At 42.2% G+C, this 15,579-nt stretch overlaps 1 protein-coding gene across 1 annotated transcript in view; it reads left to right on the top strand.

The window, feature by feature from the left end:
• Window positions 1-15,579, top strand: part of LOC139753923 (glutamate receptor-like) — a 67,487-nt gene that overhangs the window by 3,177 nt on the left and 48,731 nt on the right. Inside the window, exons 2-8 of the mRNA XM_071670881.1 lie at window positions 2,650-2,771; window positions 3,000-3,116; window positions 5,315-5,538; window positions 5,707-5,835; window positions 9,100-9,252; window positions 10,528-10,618; window positions 11,406-11,709. Of these exons, the coding sequence (XP_071526982.1) occupies window positions 2,650-2,771; window positions 3,000-3,116; window positions 5,315-5,538; window positions 5,707-5,835; window positions 9,100-9,252; window positions 10,528-10,618; window positions 11,406-11,709 (1,140 nt within the window). The remainder of the gene's footprint in view (window positions 1-2,649; window positions 2,772-2,999; window positions 3,117-5,314; window positions 5,539-5,706; window positions 5,836-9,099; window positions 9,253-10,527; window positions 10,619-11,405; window positions 11,710-15,579) is intronic.

The raw sequence follows: 15,579 nt of genomic DNA, 5'->3' as shown, positions 1-15,579 counted from the left end.
TCAAAATACTCATTCCATCTCCTTCTCACATCACCACTACTTGTTATCACCTCCCCATTTACGCCCTTCACTGAAGTTCCCATTCGCTCCCTTGTCTTACGCACCCTTTTTACCTCCTTCCAGAACATCTTTTTATTCTCCCTAAAATTTACTGATAGTCTCTCACCCCAACTCTCATTTGCCCTTTTTTTCACCTCTTGCACCTTTCTCTTGACCTCCTGTCTCTTTCTTTTATACTTCTCCCACTCAATTGCATTTTTTCCCTGCAAAAATCGTCCAAATGCCTCTCTCTTCTCTTTCACTAATACTCTTACTTCTTCATCCCACCACTCACTACCCTTTCTAAACAGCCCACCTCCCACTCTTCTCATGCCACAAGCATCTTTTGCGCAATCCATCACTGATTCCCTAAATACATCCCATTCCTCCCCCACTCCCCTTACTTCCATTGTTCTCACAATATATATATATATATATATATATATATATATATATATATATATATATATATGTATATGCATAGGGAGAATAAAAAGATGCTCTGGAAGGAGGTAAATAAAGTGCGTAAGACAAGGGAGCAAATGGGAACTTCAGTGAAGGGCAAAAATGGGGAGGTGATAACAGGTAGTGGTGATGTGAGAAGGAGATGGAGTGAGTATTTTGAAGGTTTGTTGAATGTGTTTGATGAGAGTGCGGCAGAAATAGGGTGTTTTGGTCGAGGTGGTGTGCAAAGTGAGAGGGTTAGGGAAAATGATTCGGTAAACAGAGAAGAGGTAGTAAAAGCTTTGCGGAAGATGAAAGCCGGAAGGGCAGCAGGTTTGGATGGTATTGCAGTGGAATTTATTAAAAAAGGGGGTGACTGTATTATTGACTGGTTGGTAAGGTTATTTAATGTAGGTATGACTCATGGTGAGGTGCCTGAGGATTGGCGGAATGCGTGCATAGTGCCATTGTACAAAGGCAAAGGAGATAAGCGTGAGTGCTCAAATTACAGAGGTATAAGTTTGTTGAGTATTCCTGGTAAATTATATGAGAGGGTATTGGTTGAGAGGGTGAAGGCATGTACAGAGCATCAGATTGGGGAAGAGCACTGTGGTTTCAGAAGTGTTAGAGGATGTGTGGATCAGGTGTTTGCTTTGAAGAATGTATGTGAGAAATACTAAGAAAAGCAAATGGATTTGTATGTACCATTTATGGATCTGGAGAAGGCATATGATAGAGTTGATAGAGATGCTCTGTGGAAGGTATTAAGAATATATGGTGTGGGAGGCAAGTTGTTAGAAGCAGTGAAAAGTTTTTATCGAGGATGTAAGGCATGTGTACGTGTAGAAAGAGAGGAAAGTGATTGGTTCTCAGTGAATGTAGGTTTGCGGCAGGGGTGTGTGATGTCTCCATGGTTGTTTAATTTGTTTATGGATGGGGTTGTTAGGGAGATGAATGCAAGAGTTTTGGAAAGAGGGGCAAGTATGATGTCTGTTGGGGATGAGAGAGCTTGGGAAGTGAGTCAGTTGTTGTTCGCTGATGATACAGCGCTGGTGGCTGATTCATGTGAGAAACTGCAGAAGCTGGTGACTGAGTTTGGTAAAGTGTGTGAAAGAAGAAAGTTAAGAGTAAATGTGAATAAGAGCAAGGTAATTAGGTACAGTAGGGTTGAGGGTAAAGTCAATTGGGAGGTAAGTTTGAATGGCGAAAAACTGGAGGAAGTAAAGTGCTTTAGATATCTGGGAGTGGATCTGGCAGCGGATGGAACCATGGAAGCGGAAGTAGATCATATGGTGGGGGAAGGGGCGAAAATCCTGGGAGCCTTGAAGAATGTGTGGAAGTCGAGAACATTATCTCGGAAAGCAAAAATGGGTATGTTTGAAGGAATAATGGTTCCAACAATGTTGTATGTTTGCGAGGCGTGGGCTATGGATAGAGTTGTGCGCAGGAGGATGGATGTGCTGGAAATGAGATGTTTGAGGACAATGTGTCGTGTGAGGTGGTTTGATCGAGTAAGTAACGTAAGGGTAAGAGAGATGTGTGGAAATAAAAAGAGCGTGGTTGAGAGAGCAAAGAGGGTGTTTTGAAATGGTTTGGGCACATGGAGAGAATGAGTGAGGAAAGATTGACGAAGAGGATATATGTGTTGGAGGTGGAGGGAACGAGGAGAAGTGGGAGACCAAATTGGAGGTGGAAAGATGGAGTGAAAAAGATTTTGTGTGATCGGGGCCTGAACATGCAGGAGGGTGAAAGGAGGGCAAGGAATAGAGTGAACTAGATCGATGTGGTATACCGGGGTTGACGTGCTGTCAGTGGATTGAATCAGGGCATGTGAAGCGTCTGGGGTAAACCATGGAAAGCTGTGTAGGTATGTATATTTGTATATTTGCGTGTGTGGACGTATGTATATACATGTGTATGGGGGTGGGTTGGGCCATTTCTTTCGTCTGTTTCCTTGCGCTACCTCGCAAACGCGGGAGACAGCGACAAAGCAAAAAAAAAAAAAAAATATATATATATATATATATATATATATATATATATATATATATATATATATATATATATATATATATATATATATATATATATATGTACACCGATTATTTAATGCTAAGATCGGTGAGATTAATCGATTACATAGCTACATCTAATGTTTCTATACAGTTAACCGTGAAACATTAGCAGTGGCCGGAGATGCAGCAGTTTCTGTGTTGTCAACAGTGTTACACCCTCACTGCTCCCTCATGCTTCTCACGGATGGCAACACTTCCCCCGGTACAATCAGGGTACGTGTCATTCCTCTATGTCATGTAAGTATAATTACTGTAAAGCGGAAAATGGTTTCTTCCTTAGACGATCGTGTCTTCCATGGAAAATTTTGGCGGATCGATGGATTAAATTCTTTAAAAGAAATACCTCATCTATTTTCAAATGTTTTGATAATCAAGTTAATTCTTGTATAAGTTTCCCATGTTCCAACGCAACCTAACTATATTTCCTTCACCTTGTATCAGGAGTCAGTTCTACTGCGACATCCTTGGGGATCATCAGTTCTGGAGGTGACAGTGAACGGCCAGGACGCTCAGGTGTTGGAGAAGCAGTTCTTCCGTGTGGTGAGCGACGCTCTAAGGGTATGTCACTCTGATATTGCTGTAGAGGGATGGAGTCCATCCTCACATTACTGTTGAGGTGGGTAGGTCACTTGCATCACTGTAGACGTGGGTAGGTTACTCACATTACTGTTGAGGTGGGTAGGTCACTGACATTACTGTTGAGGTGGGTAGGTCACTCTCATTACTGCTGAGGTTGTTAGGTCACTCACATTACTGTTGAGGTGGGTAGGACAGTCACATTGCCGTTCAGATGGGTACGTCACTCACATTACTGGTGAGGTGCCTAGGTCACTTACATTACTGTTTAGATGGGTACGTCACTCACATTACTTTTGAGGTGGATAGATCACTCTCATTATTGTTGAGGTGGGTAGGTCACTCACATTACCGTTCAAATGGGTACGTCACTCACATTACTGGTGAGGTGCCTAGGTCACTCACATTACTGTTGAGGTGGGTAGGTCACTTACATTAACGTCGAGGTGGGAAGGTACTCACATTACTTCAGAGTTGGGTAGGTCACTCACATTACTCTTGAGGTGGGTAGGCCATTCACATTGCTGTTGAGGTAGGTAGGTCACTCACATTACTGTAGCAGTGGGTAGGCTACTCACATTACTCCTGAGGTGGGTAAGTCACTCACATTACTGTTGAGGTGGATAAGTCACTCACATTATTGTTGAAGGGGGTAGGTCACTCACATTACTGTAGCAGTGGGTAGGCTACTCACATTACTGTTGAGGTGGGTAGGTCACTCACATTACTGTTGAGGTGGATAGGTCACTCACATTATTGTTGAAGTGGGTAGGTCACCCACGTTACTGTTCAGGTGGCTAGGTCACTCATATTAATGTTGAGGTGGATAGGTCACTCACATTATTGTTGAAGTGGGTAGGTCACTCACGTTACTGTTGATGTGGATAAGTCACTCACATAATTGTTGAAGTGGGTAGGTCACTCACATTACTGTTGAGGCGGATAGGTCACTCACATTTTTGTTGAAGTGGGTTGGTCACTCACGTTACTGTTGGGGTGGCTAGGTCACTCATATTATTGTTGAGGTGGGTAGGTCATTCACATCATTGTTGAGGTGGGTAGTTCACTCACATTGATGTCGAGGTGGGAAGGTACTCACATTACTGCAGAGGTGGGTAGGTCACTCACATTACTGTTGAGGTGGGTAGGCCATTCACATTGCTGTTGAGGTAGGTAGGTCACTCACATTACTGTAGCAGTGGGTAGGCTACTCACATTACTCCTGAGGTGGGTAAGTCACTCACATTACTGTTGAGGTGGATAAGTCACTCACATTATTGTTGAAGGGGGTAGGTCACTCACATTACTGTAGCAGTGGGTAGGCTACTCACATTACTGTTGAGGTGGGTAAGTCACTCACATTACTGTTGAGGTGGATAAGTCACTCACATTATTGTTGAAGGGGGTAGGTCACTCACATTACTGTTGAGGTGGGTTCCACATTCCCATTACTGTTAAAGTTGGTAAATTACTCACATTAATGGTGAGGTCTGTAACATTACTGTTGAGGTGGGTAGGTAACTTTTACATTACTGTTGAGATTGGTAGGTCACTCACATTACTGTTGAGGTGGGTAGGTCACTCACATTGCTGTTGACGTGGGTTGATCACTCACATTACTGTTGAGGTGGGTACCCCATTCACATTAATGTTGAAGTTGGAAAATCACTCACATTAATGTTGAGGTGGTTGGGTCTCTAACATTACGGTTGCGGTGGTAAGTCACTCATGTTACTGGTGAAGTGGTTAGGTCACTCACATTACTGTTGAGGTGGGTAGGTCACTCACATTACTGTTGAGGTGGGTAGGTCACTCTTACGTTACTGTTGAGTTGGGTAGGTTACTCACATTTCTGTTGATTTGGGTAGGTCACTCACATCATTGTTGTGGTGGGTAGGTCACTTACATTACTGTTGAGTTGGGTATGTCACTAACATTACTGTTGAGTTGGGTAGGTCACTCATACTATTGTTGAGGTGGGTAGGTCAATGACATCACTGTTGAGGTGGGTAGGTCACACTTACGTTACTGTTGGGTTGGGTACGTCACTCACATTACTGTTGAGTTGGGTAGGTCACTCACATCATTGTTGTGGTGGGTAGGTCACTCTCGCATTACCGTTGACGGAAGCAGGTCATTGGTTACCCTCTTTACCATGTTGACGTCATCATCACCACCAGGTGCGTCAGTTGTCATGGTGCATGACGGTAGTGGTGGTGAGCGACGACCCAGCCTTCCTCGCCGCCTTCATGGAGTCATCCCTCAAGAATCTCCTTCTGGTGTGGTCGACCAAGCTGCTCGTCGTCACTCGCCTGTCCCTCCCGCAGCTGCAGCACCTCCATACCTCCTTCTCCATGACCAATACTGTGTTACTTGTGGTGGACGACAACCACGGACTACTTGAGTAATTACCGAGAGAAGTATATGTATTGGAATTATAATGATCAATAGATGGATGTGTATATTTGAACAATAATACTGAGTCTCACACGATCATGTGTTATAGGCTTCTGAAATACACAATGAGAACGAAATATATCAATATACCACAGACCACTGTACTGCCTGGCAGGTGTCGTGCGTACGTACACCTGCCATACAGCCCTCCTGACGCCCAGCCACTGCAGGCTGCCTCCTGGACACCTGAGAGAGGCCTGGCTCCCACCGCCCACCACAAACTCTTCCCTGATAAGTTCAACACGTGAGCAATGACGTTCATAGTAACAGATGCTGATTTGTTTAAAATAATGAGAAAATAATGATAGCCAGATACCTTAGTACTTGGATTATATGAACACTGTAAACAAATCTTATCTCACAAGACCATAATCTGAAGAATATAAAAGAAATCATTAAGTGTACATAATTATCTCAAACTCATGTGTACAGCACATTCAGAAGTTTAGGAAAGTTTTTGGCATAAGAGAAAAGTTTGTGTTTCTAGTTGACTAAATAATTTACTAAAAATTTTCTGTCAGTGCGCTTAAAGTTGATGGCAAGAAAATATCTAACTTCTCAAAAGCCAGAATCCCCTGTCCACAGAATAGTCCAGTGACCTTTATATGGTGTCCCCTGACCGCTTCCGCCCTGGTTGAACCCACTATGTCTCCATACGTATACCCATCTAATGTACTTTACACCCTCATATATGTTTAAGCTCACTTTACTCAAAGCATCTCTTACTTCTACTTTCCATCTCCAATTCTATATATATATTCTTTTTTTTTTGCCGCTGTCTCCCGCGTTTCCGAGGTAGCGCAAGGAAACAGACGAAAGAAATGGCCCAACCCACCCCCATACACATGTATATACATACCTCCACACACGCAAATATACATGCCTACACAGCCCTCCATGGTTTACCCCAGACGCTTCACATGCCCTGATTAAATCCACTGACAGCACGGCAACCCTGGTATACCACATCGATCCAATTCACTCTATTCCTTGCCCTCCTTTCACCCTCCTGCATGTTCAGGCCCCGATCACACAAAATCTTTTTCACTCCATCTTTCCAACTCCAATTTGGTCTCCCACTTCTCCTCATTCCCTCCACCTCCGACACATATATCCTCTTGGTCAATCTTTCCTCACTCATTCTCTCCATGTGCCCAAATAATTTCAAAACACCCTCTTCTGCTCTCTCAACCACGATCTTTTTATCTCCACACATCTCTCTTACCCTTACGTTACTTACTCGATCAAACCACCTTACACCACACATTGTCCTCAAACATCTCATTTCCAGCACATCCATCCTCCTGTGCACAACTCTATCCATAGCCAACGCCTCGCAACCATACAACATTGTTGGAACCACTATTCCTTCAAACTTACCCATTTTTGCTTTCCGAGATAATGTTCTCGACTTCCACACATTCTTCAAGGCTCCCAGAATTTTCTCCCCCTCCCCCACCCTATGATCGACTTCCGCTTCCATGGTTCCATCCGCTGCCAGATCCACTCCCAGATATCTAAAACACTTTACTTCCTACAGTTTTTCTCCATTCAAACTTACCTCCCAATTGACTTGACCCTCAACCCTATTGTACGTGATAACCTTGCTCTTATTCACATTTACTCTTAACTTTCTTCTTTCACACACTTTACCAAACTCAGTCACCAGCTTCTGCAGTTTCTCACATGAATCAGCCACCAGCGAACAACAACTGACTCACTTCCCAAGCTCTCTCATCCACAACAGACTTCATATATATATTATTTTATTTTATTATACTTTGTCGCTGTCTCCCGCGTTTGCGAGGTAGCGCAAGGAAACAGACGAAAGAAATGGCCCAACCCCCCCCCCCATACACATGTATATACATACGTCCACACACGCAAATATACATACCTACACAGCTTTCCATGGTTTACCCCAGACGCTTCACATGCCTTGATTCAATCCACTGACAGCACGTCAACCCCAGTATACCACATCGCTCCAATTCACTCTATTCCTTGCCCTCCTTTCACCCTCCTGCATGTTCAGGCCCCGATCACACAAAATCTTTTTCACTCCATCTTTCCACCTCCAATTTGGTCTCCCTCTTCTCCTCGTTCCCTCCACCTCCGACTCATATATCCTCTTGGTCAATCTTTCCTCACTCATTCTCTCCATGTGCCCAAACCACTTCAAAACACCCTCTTCTGCTCTCTCAACCACGCTCTTTTTATTTCCACACATCTCTCTTACCCTTACGTTACTCACTCGATCAAACCACCTCACACCACACATTGTCCTCAAACATCTCATTTCCAGCACATCCATCCTCCTGCGCACAACTCTATCCATAGCCCACGCCTCGCAACCATACAACATTGTTGGAACCACTATTCCTTCAAACATACCAATTTTTGCTTTCCGAGATAATGTTCTCGACTTCCACACATTCTTCAAGGCCCCCAGAATTTTCGCCCCCTCCCCCACCCTATGATCCACTTCCGCTTCCATGGTTCCATCCGCTGCCAGATCCACTCCCAGATATCTAAAACACTTCACTTCCTCCAGTTTTTCTCCATTCAAACTCACCTCCCAATTGACTTGACCCTCAACCCTACTGTACCTAATAACCTTGCTCTTATTCACATTTACTCTTAACTCTCTTCTTTCACACACTTTAACAAACTCAGTCGCCAGCTTCTGCAGTTTCTCACATGAATCAGCCACCAGCGCTGTATCATCAGCGAACAACAACTGACTCACTTCCCAAGCTCTCTCATCCCCAACAGACTTCATACTTGCCCCTCTTTCCAAAACTCTTGCATTCACCTCTCTAACAACCCCATCCATAAACAAATTAAACAACCATGGAGACATCACACACCCCTGCCGCAAACCTACATTCACTGAGAACCAATCACTTTCCTCTCTTCCTACACGTACACATGCCTTACATCCTCGATAAAAACTTTTCACTGCTTCTAACAACTTGCCTCCCACACCATATATTCGTAGTACCTTCCACAGAGCATCTCTATCAACTTTATCATATGCCTTCTCCAGATCCATAAATGCTACATACAAATCCATTTGCTTTTCTAAGTATTTCTCACATACATTCTTCAAAGCAAACACCTGATCCACACATCCTCTACCACTTCTGAAACCACACTGCTCTTCCCCAATCTGATTCTCTGTACATGCCTTCACCCTCTCAATCAATACCCTCCCATATATATATATATATATATATATATATATATATATATATATATATATATATATATATATATATATATATATATATATATATATATATATATATATATATATATCCATAACAGAAGAAGTTATCATTGGGTAAAAGAGCCTGTGGCTCAGCCAAGGTGGGGATGAAGGGTGAGAATTTGATACAGGTGTAACAGAAAATGGAAGGATGAATAATTTATATATTCTCTCATTTTTTCCTGTGATAGTGTATGTGTCAGTCCGTAACCTTCCTGACATCATGTCTTCCTACAGGTTGTTTCACCGACCCAACTTGGCCGTGGCGGCAGAAGAATTCCTACCACATGCTGGTCTGGTCAAGGAAGATGATATTGTGTCTCCCTCGCAAATATTTGAAGGTCCAATGGTACATTTACTTGAGATAATGGCCAACACAATGAATTTCACGTGAGGAGGTTTTTGTTGTAGTTAATTTAAGTCTCATGACAAAAATGTGAGTGAAGCAGATGAAATACTTTAAGTAAAAAGTTATTATTATCATTATCCCCAAAATTATTTGGAAAGGTTTTGCCACCGATAGGTGATCGTTATACGAAGGTACTTTACTGATCACCATTACAGCTCATTTTTAAGTGATATATGAATAAACAAAACTTAAATCAACTTCTGATATGTTTATCTAAAAATAAAGTCCCTATCACTTCGATAATACAAACATGATTTTTCATCATATTAATCAGATTTGTAATTCCTCTGTAATCCTTCATATAATGCTGATAATCTAGTAAGCATTTAACGTTCTCATTACTCATATACCTGAGATGTCTCCATTGAAATTTCAATCTGTTAGAGAGCCTATTTCTAATGAGTGCAGTGGAATATTTGCAGTATAGTCGAAATGGCTTTTGGAAAGCGACCTCTGCCTTCAAGGCCACCATAGTGTATCTTAAAATCATTCTTTTATTCTGAAGTAACTACACCCAAAATTTAGGTTCCGGCCATGAAAGAAGAACGTACAGACGCACAAATTCTTGCAAATACATGAAAGAAATAGTCACCCTTATCATACTGTCAAAAGGAAGGAGTTTTATATTTGTGAAGCACATCTCTTGAATATTTTCTACTTATACAATCTCTTGAATTCGTGCATGCATGCACTTACGCGCGCGCGCGCGCGCGTGTGTGTGTGTGTGTGTGTGTGTGTGTGTGTGTGTGTGTGTCTGTGTGTGTGTCTGTGTGTGAATGGTTTGGTGGGTGTATATGTAGTTGTGTATCCAAAAATGTTCGTGAATGCGTTTTATCAATGCTTATAAAGGTATTTGTATGTCTAATTGAAGAAATTTAGCTGTATTAGTAAGTGTTGCAAATGTTATTCAAACGACAATGAAATCTGAAACAGCCTCGGAAGTAGCAACAGCAGAAGAAAAGCTGTAAGTCCAGCAAATCAAAACAAAATTAAATTTAACTCATGAAATTGTTTTCTGACCTAATAAACACGTCACATTTACCGACACCCACATTGGTACTCACATCTCGTTCTCACCTACACCAAGCGAATAATACGGACCATAGACATGCAGCCAAATAGTACCTCACAACTCATATATCGCCCAACCAGGAGAACCCTTCATGCCACGAGTTCTAACCATGTTTGCCCAACCCGCAACACTGTGAGGTATTAGCCACCATCAGAGCAGAGCTTCACAAGTCGTTCCTCACCAGGTACAAGTACGTCCGGCCTCCTGATGGCTCTTGGGGAAACAAAATGAAGAATGGTTCCTGGACCGGCATGGTTGGTATGGTAGGTAGGAAGGTAAGCTGTAGATAGAATGTGACTTAAGACCAACATTAAGGCTCACACGTATCAGTTAACGGGTTCATGAACGAGGGGGGAAGTCACTCTCGGTTCTCTCAAGATGAGTGAGGTACGTTCATCCACCTGAACGTCCATCTTTATGATGATGGTTAATTTGTGACTCTGTTCTTGAATTCTAATTTCTTTCACATATCTTTATTTCTAATTAATTATTCTATGATACTATGAAAATGAAATAGTAATAGATGACCTCCTGTCGTTACCAATGCAAAAAATATTTGTGTTTAATCGTCTTTGTAAATATTATATAAACAGGTCTTTAAATATACACTTTCTGGTGATACCGAGTTTGCATTTTTGCCTATATTATTACAATTTCATTCCTTGGGACAGGTTTGCATGCACCTTAGACCATATAACACATCTTTAGAGATGAATTAGATTTTTGATATATTTTTAATATTCCGACACTTGTTACGTCCAATGTACACCAACGTAACCACTCTAGAGGAGAACGCTCATCAAAACGTCCATCCGATTCATTGCTGCTGGTACCTAGGTCATGTACGTACCTCCGCTCTCACTGTCAGTGTGTACACATGAAAAGAACAGTATCCATCGCAAAGTGCCTCAAAATTGTTCCCTTACCTAGCGGCGATATCTTCCCGAGGGTCTAATGAACTTTATCCTTCATAAGATTGATTTACTTCTCCATAAACCTTTCACAGTTTTTTAGTCGCCAAATCTCAAAGATCTTTATATATCTTCATCTTTCTCCGCATAGGAAGTGGATTTTGGTCTCGGTCCGTTCAGTGCCAGGAGCCCTCGTGAAGAAATGGTGGACTTTACCAGGCCAGTAATGTTGGACGACCACAGAGTCATAGCCAGACGAGGGAGGCCAGAGGTAGACCCATGGGGCTTCCTCCTGCCCCTCAAGCCCCTGGTGTGGGTGGCCATCCTGACGACGTTGTTGATAGTACTGGCGATAGTGTTGCTCTTGTCTTCTTATTCCGGATTAACGTCTAATGCCAACACAGACAAGGCATCGAATATGGTGTATGATTATATTCGTGTGTTGTTACAACAAGGTAAACTACAATAGTTAATCATATATACTATATATATATGTATATATATATATTTTTTTTTTTTTTTTTTTTATACTTTGTCGCTGTCTCCCGCATTTGCGAGGTAGCGCAAGGAAACAGACGAAAGAAATGGCCCAACCCCCCCCCCCATACACATGTACATACACACGTCCACACACGCAAATATACATACCTACACAGCTTTCCATGGTTTACCCCAGACGCTTCACATGCCTTGATTCAATCCACTGACAGCACGTCAACCCCTGTATACCACATCGCTCCAATTCACTCTATTCCTTGCCCTCCTTACACCCTCCTGCATGTTCAGGCCCCGATCACACAAAATCTTTTTCACTCCATCTTTCCACCTCCAATTTGGTCTCCCTCTTCTCCTCGTTCCCTCCACCTCCGACACATATATCCTCTTGGTCAATCTTTCCTCACTCATTCTCTCCATGTGCCCAAACCATTTCAAAACACCCTCTTCTGCTCTCTCAACCACGCTCTTTCTATTTCCACACATCTCTCTTACCCTTACGTTACTTACTCGATCAAACCACCTTACACCACACATTGTCCTCAAACATCTCATTTCCAGCACATCCATCCTCCTGCGCACAACTCTATCCATAGCCCACGCCTCGCAACCATACAACATTGTTGGAACCACTATTCCTTCAAACATACCCATTTTTGCTTTCCGAGATAATGTTCTCGACTTCCACACATTTTTCAAGGCTCCCAAAATTTTCGCCCCCTCCCCCACCCTATGATCCACTTCCGCTTCCATGGTTCCATCCGCTGACAGATCCACTCCCAGATATCTAAAACACTTCACTTCCTCCAGTTTTTCTCCATTCAAACTCATATATATATATATATATATATATATATATATATATATATATATATATATATATATATATATATATATATATATATATATATATATATATATATATATATATATATATGTGTATATATATATTATTATTATTATTATTATTATTATTTTGCTTTGTCGCTGTCTCCCGCGCCTGCGAGGTAGCGCAAGGAAGCAGACGAAAGAAATGGCCCAACCCACCCCCACACAAACACACACAAACACGTCCACACACGCAAACATACACACCCACATATCCCAACGTACACACATATATACACACACAGACACACACATATACACACATGCACACAATTCACACTGTCTGCCCCTACTCAACCCCAACGCCACGCCGCCACAAACGGAATAACAACCCCCTCCCCCTCATGTGCGCGAGGCAGCGCCAGGAAAAGACAACAAAGGCCACATTCGCTCACACTCAGTCTCCAGCTGTCATGCAATAATGCCCGAGACCGCGGCTCCCTTTCCACATCCAGTCCCCACACAACTTTCCATTGTTTACCCCAGACGCTTCACATGCCCTGATTCAATCCATTGACAGCACGTCGACCCCGGTATACCATATCGATCCAATTCACCTTATTCCTTACCCGCCGTTCACCCTCCTCCATGTTCAGGCCCTGATCACTCAAAATCTTTTTCACTCCATCTTTCGACCTCCAATTTGGTCTCCCACTTCTCCTCGTGCCCTCCACCTCCGACACATATATCCTCTTGGTCAATCTTTCCTCACTCATTCTCTCCATGTGCCCAAACCATTTCAAAACACACTCTTCTGCTCTCTCAACCACGCTCTTTTTATTTACACACATCTCTTTTACCCTTACATTATTTACTCGATCAAACCACCTCACACCATATGTTGTCCTCAAACATCTCATTTCCAGCATATCCACCCTCCTGCGCACAAGTCTATCCATAGCCGACGCCTCGCAACCATACACCATTGTTGGAACCACTAATCCTTCAAACATACCCATTTTCGCTTTCCAAGATAATGTTCTCGACTTCCAAACATTCTTCAAGGCTCCCAGGATTTTCGCCCCCTTCCCCACCCTATGATTCACTTCCGCTTCCATGGTTCCATCCCCTGCCAGATCCACTCCCAGATATCTAAAACACTTTACTTCTTCCAGTTTTTTTTCCATTCAAGCCTACCTTCCAATTGACTTGACCCTCAAGCCTATTGTACCTAATAACCTTGCTGTTATTCATATTTACTCTCAACTTTCTTCTTTCACACTCTTTACCAAACTCAGTCACCAGCTTCTGCAGTTTCTCACATGAATCGGCCACCATCGCTGTATCATCAGCGACCAATAACTGACTCACTTCATAAGCTCTCTCATCCACAACAGACTGCATACTTGCCCCTCTTTCCAAAATTCTTGCATTCACCTCCCTAACAACCCCATCAATAAACATATTAAACAACCATGGAGACATCACACACCCCTGCCGTAAACCTACATTCACTGAGAACCAATCACTTTCGTCTCCTCCTACACGTACACATGCCTTACATCCTCGATAAAAACTTTTCACTTCTAACAACTTGCCTCCCACACGATATATTCTTAGTGCCTTCCACAGAGCATCTCTATCAACTCTATCATATGCCTTCTCCAGATCCATAAATGCTACATACAAATCCATTTGCTTTTCTAAGTATTTCTCACATACATTCTTCAAAGGAAACACCTGATCCACATATCCTCTGACACTTCTGAAACTACACTGCTCTTCCCTGATCCAATGCTCTATAAATGCCTTCACCCTCTCAATCAACACCTTCCCATATAATTTACCAGGAATACTCAACAAACTAATACCTCTGTAATTTGAACAATCACTCTTATCCACTTTGCCTTTGTACAATGGCACTATGCACGCATTCCGCCAATCCTCAGGCACCTCACCATGAATCATACAAACATTAAATAACCCTACCAACCAGTCATCAATACAGTCACCCCCTTTCTTAATAAATTCCACTGCAATACCATCCAAACCCGCTGCCTTGCCGGCTTTCATCCTCCGCAAAGCTTTTACTACCTCTTCTCTGTTTACCAAATCGTTTTCCCTAACCCTCTCACTTTGCACACCACCTCGACCAAAACACCCTATATCTGCCACTCTATCATCAAACACATTCAATAAACATTAAAAATACTCACTCTATGTCCTTCTCACATAAACATATATATATATATATATATATATATATATATATATATATATATATATATATATATATATATATATATATATATATATATATATATATATATATATATATATATATATATATATGTGAGAAGGAGATGGAATGAGTATTTTGAAGGTTTGTTGAATGTGTCTGATGACAGAGTGGCAGATATAGGGTGTTTTGGTCGAGGTGGTGTGCAAAGTGAGAGGGTTAGGGAAAATGATTTGGTAAACAGAGAAGAGGTAGTAAAAGCTTTGCGGAAGATGAAAGCCGGCAAGGCAGCAGGTTTGGATGGTATTGCAGTGGAATTTATTAAAAAAGGGGGTGACTGTATTGTTGACTGGTTGGTAAGGTTATTTAATGTATGTATGACTCATGGTGAGGTGCCTGAGGATTGGCGGAATGCGTGCATAGTGCCATTGTACAAAGGCAAAGGGGATAAGAGTGAGTGCTCAAATTACAGAGGTATAAGTTTGTTGAGTATTCCTGGTAAATTATATGGGAGGGTATTGATTGAGAGGGTGAAGGCATGTACAGAGCATCAGATTGGGGAAGAGCAGTGCGGTTTCAGAAGTGGTAGAGGATGTGTGGATCAGGTGTTTGCTTTGAAGAATGTATGTGAGAAATACTTAGAAAAGCAAATGGATTTGTATGTAGCATTTATGGATCTGGAGAAGGCATATGATAGAGTTGATAGAGATGCTCTGTGGAAGGTATTAAGAATATATGGTGTGGGAGGCAAGTTGTTAGAAGC

Source organism: Panulirus ornatus, chromosome 16 (genome assembly GCF_036320965.1).
Source record: "Panulirus ornatus isolate Po-2019 chromosome 16, ASM3632096v1, whole genome shotgun sequence".
NCBI lineage: Eukaryota > Metazoa > Arthropoda > Malacostraca > Decapoda > Palinuridae > Panulirus > Panulirus ornatus.
This window is presented reverse-complemented; position numbering and strand designations above follow the sequence as displayed.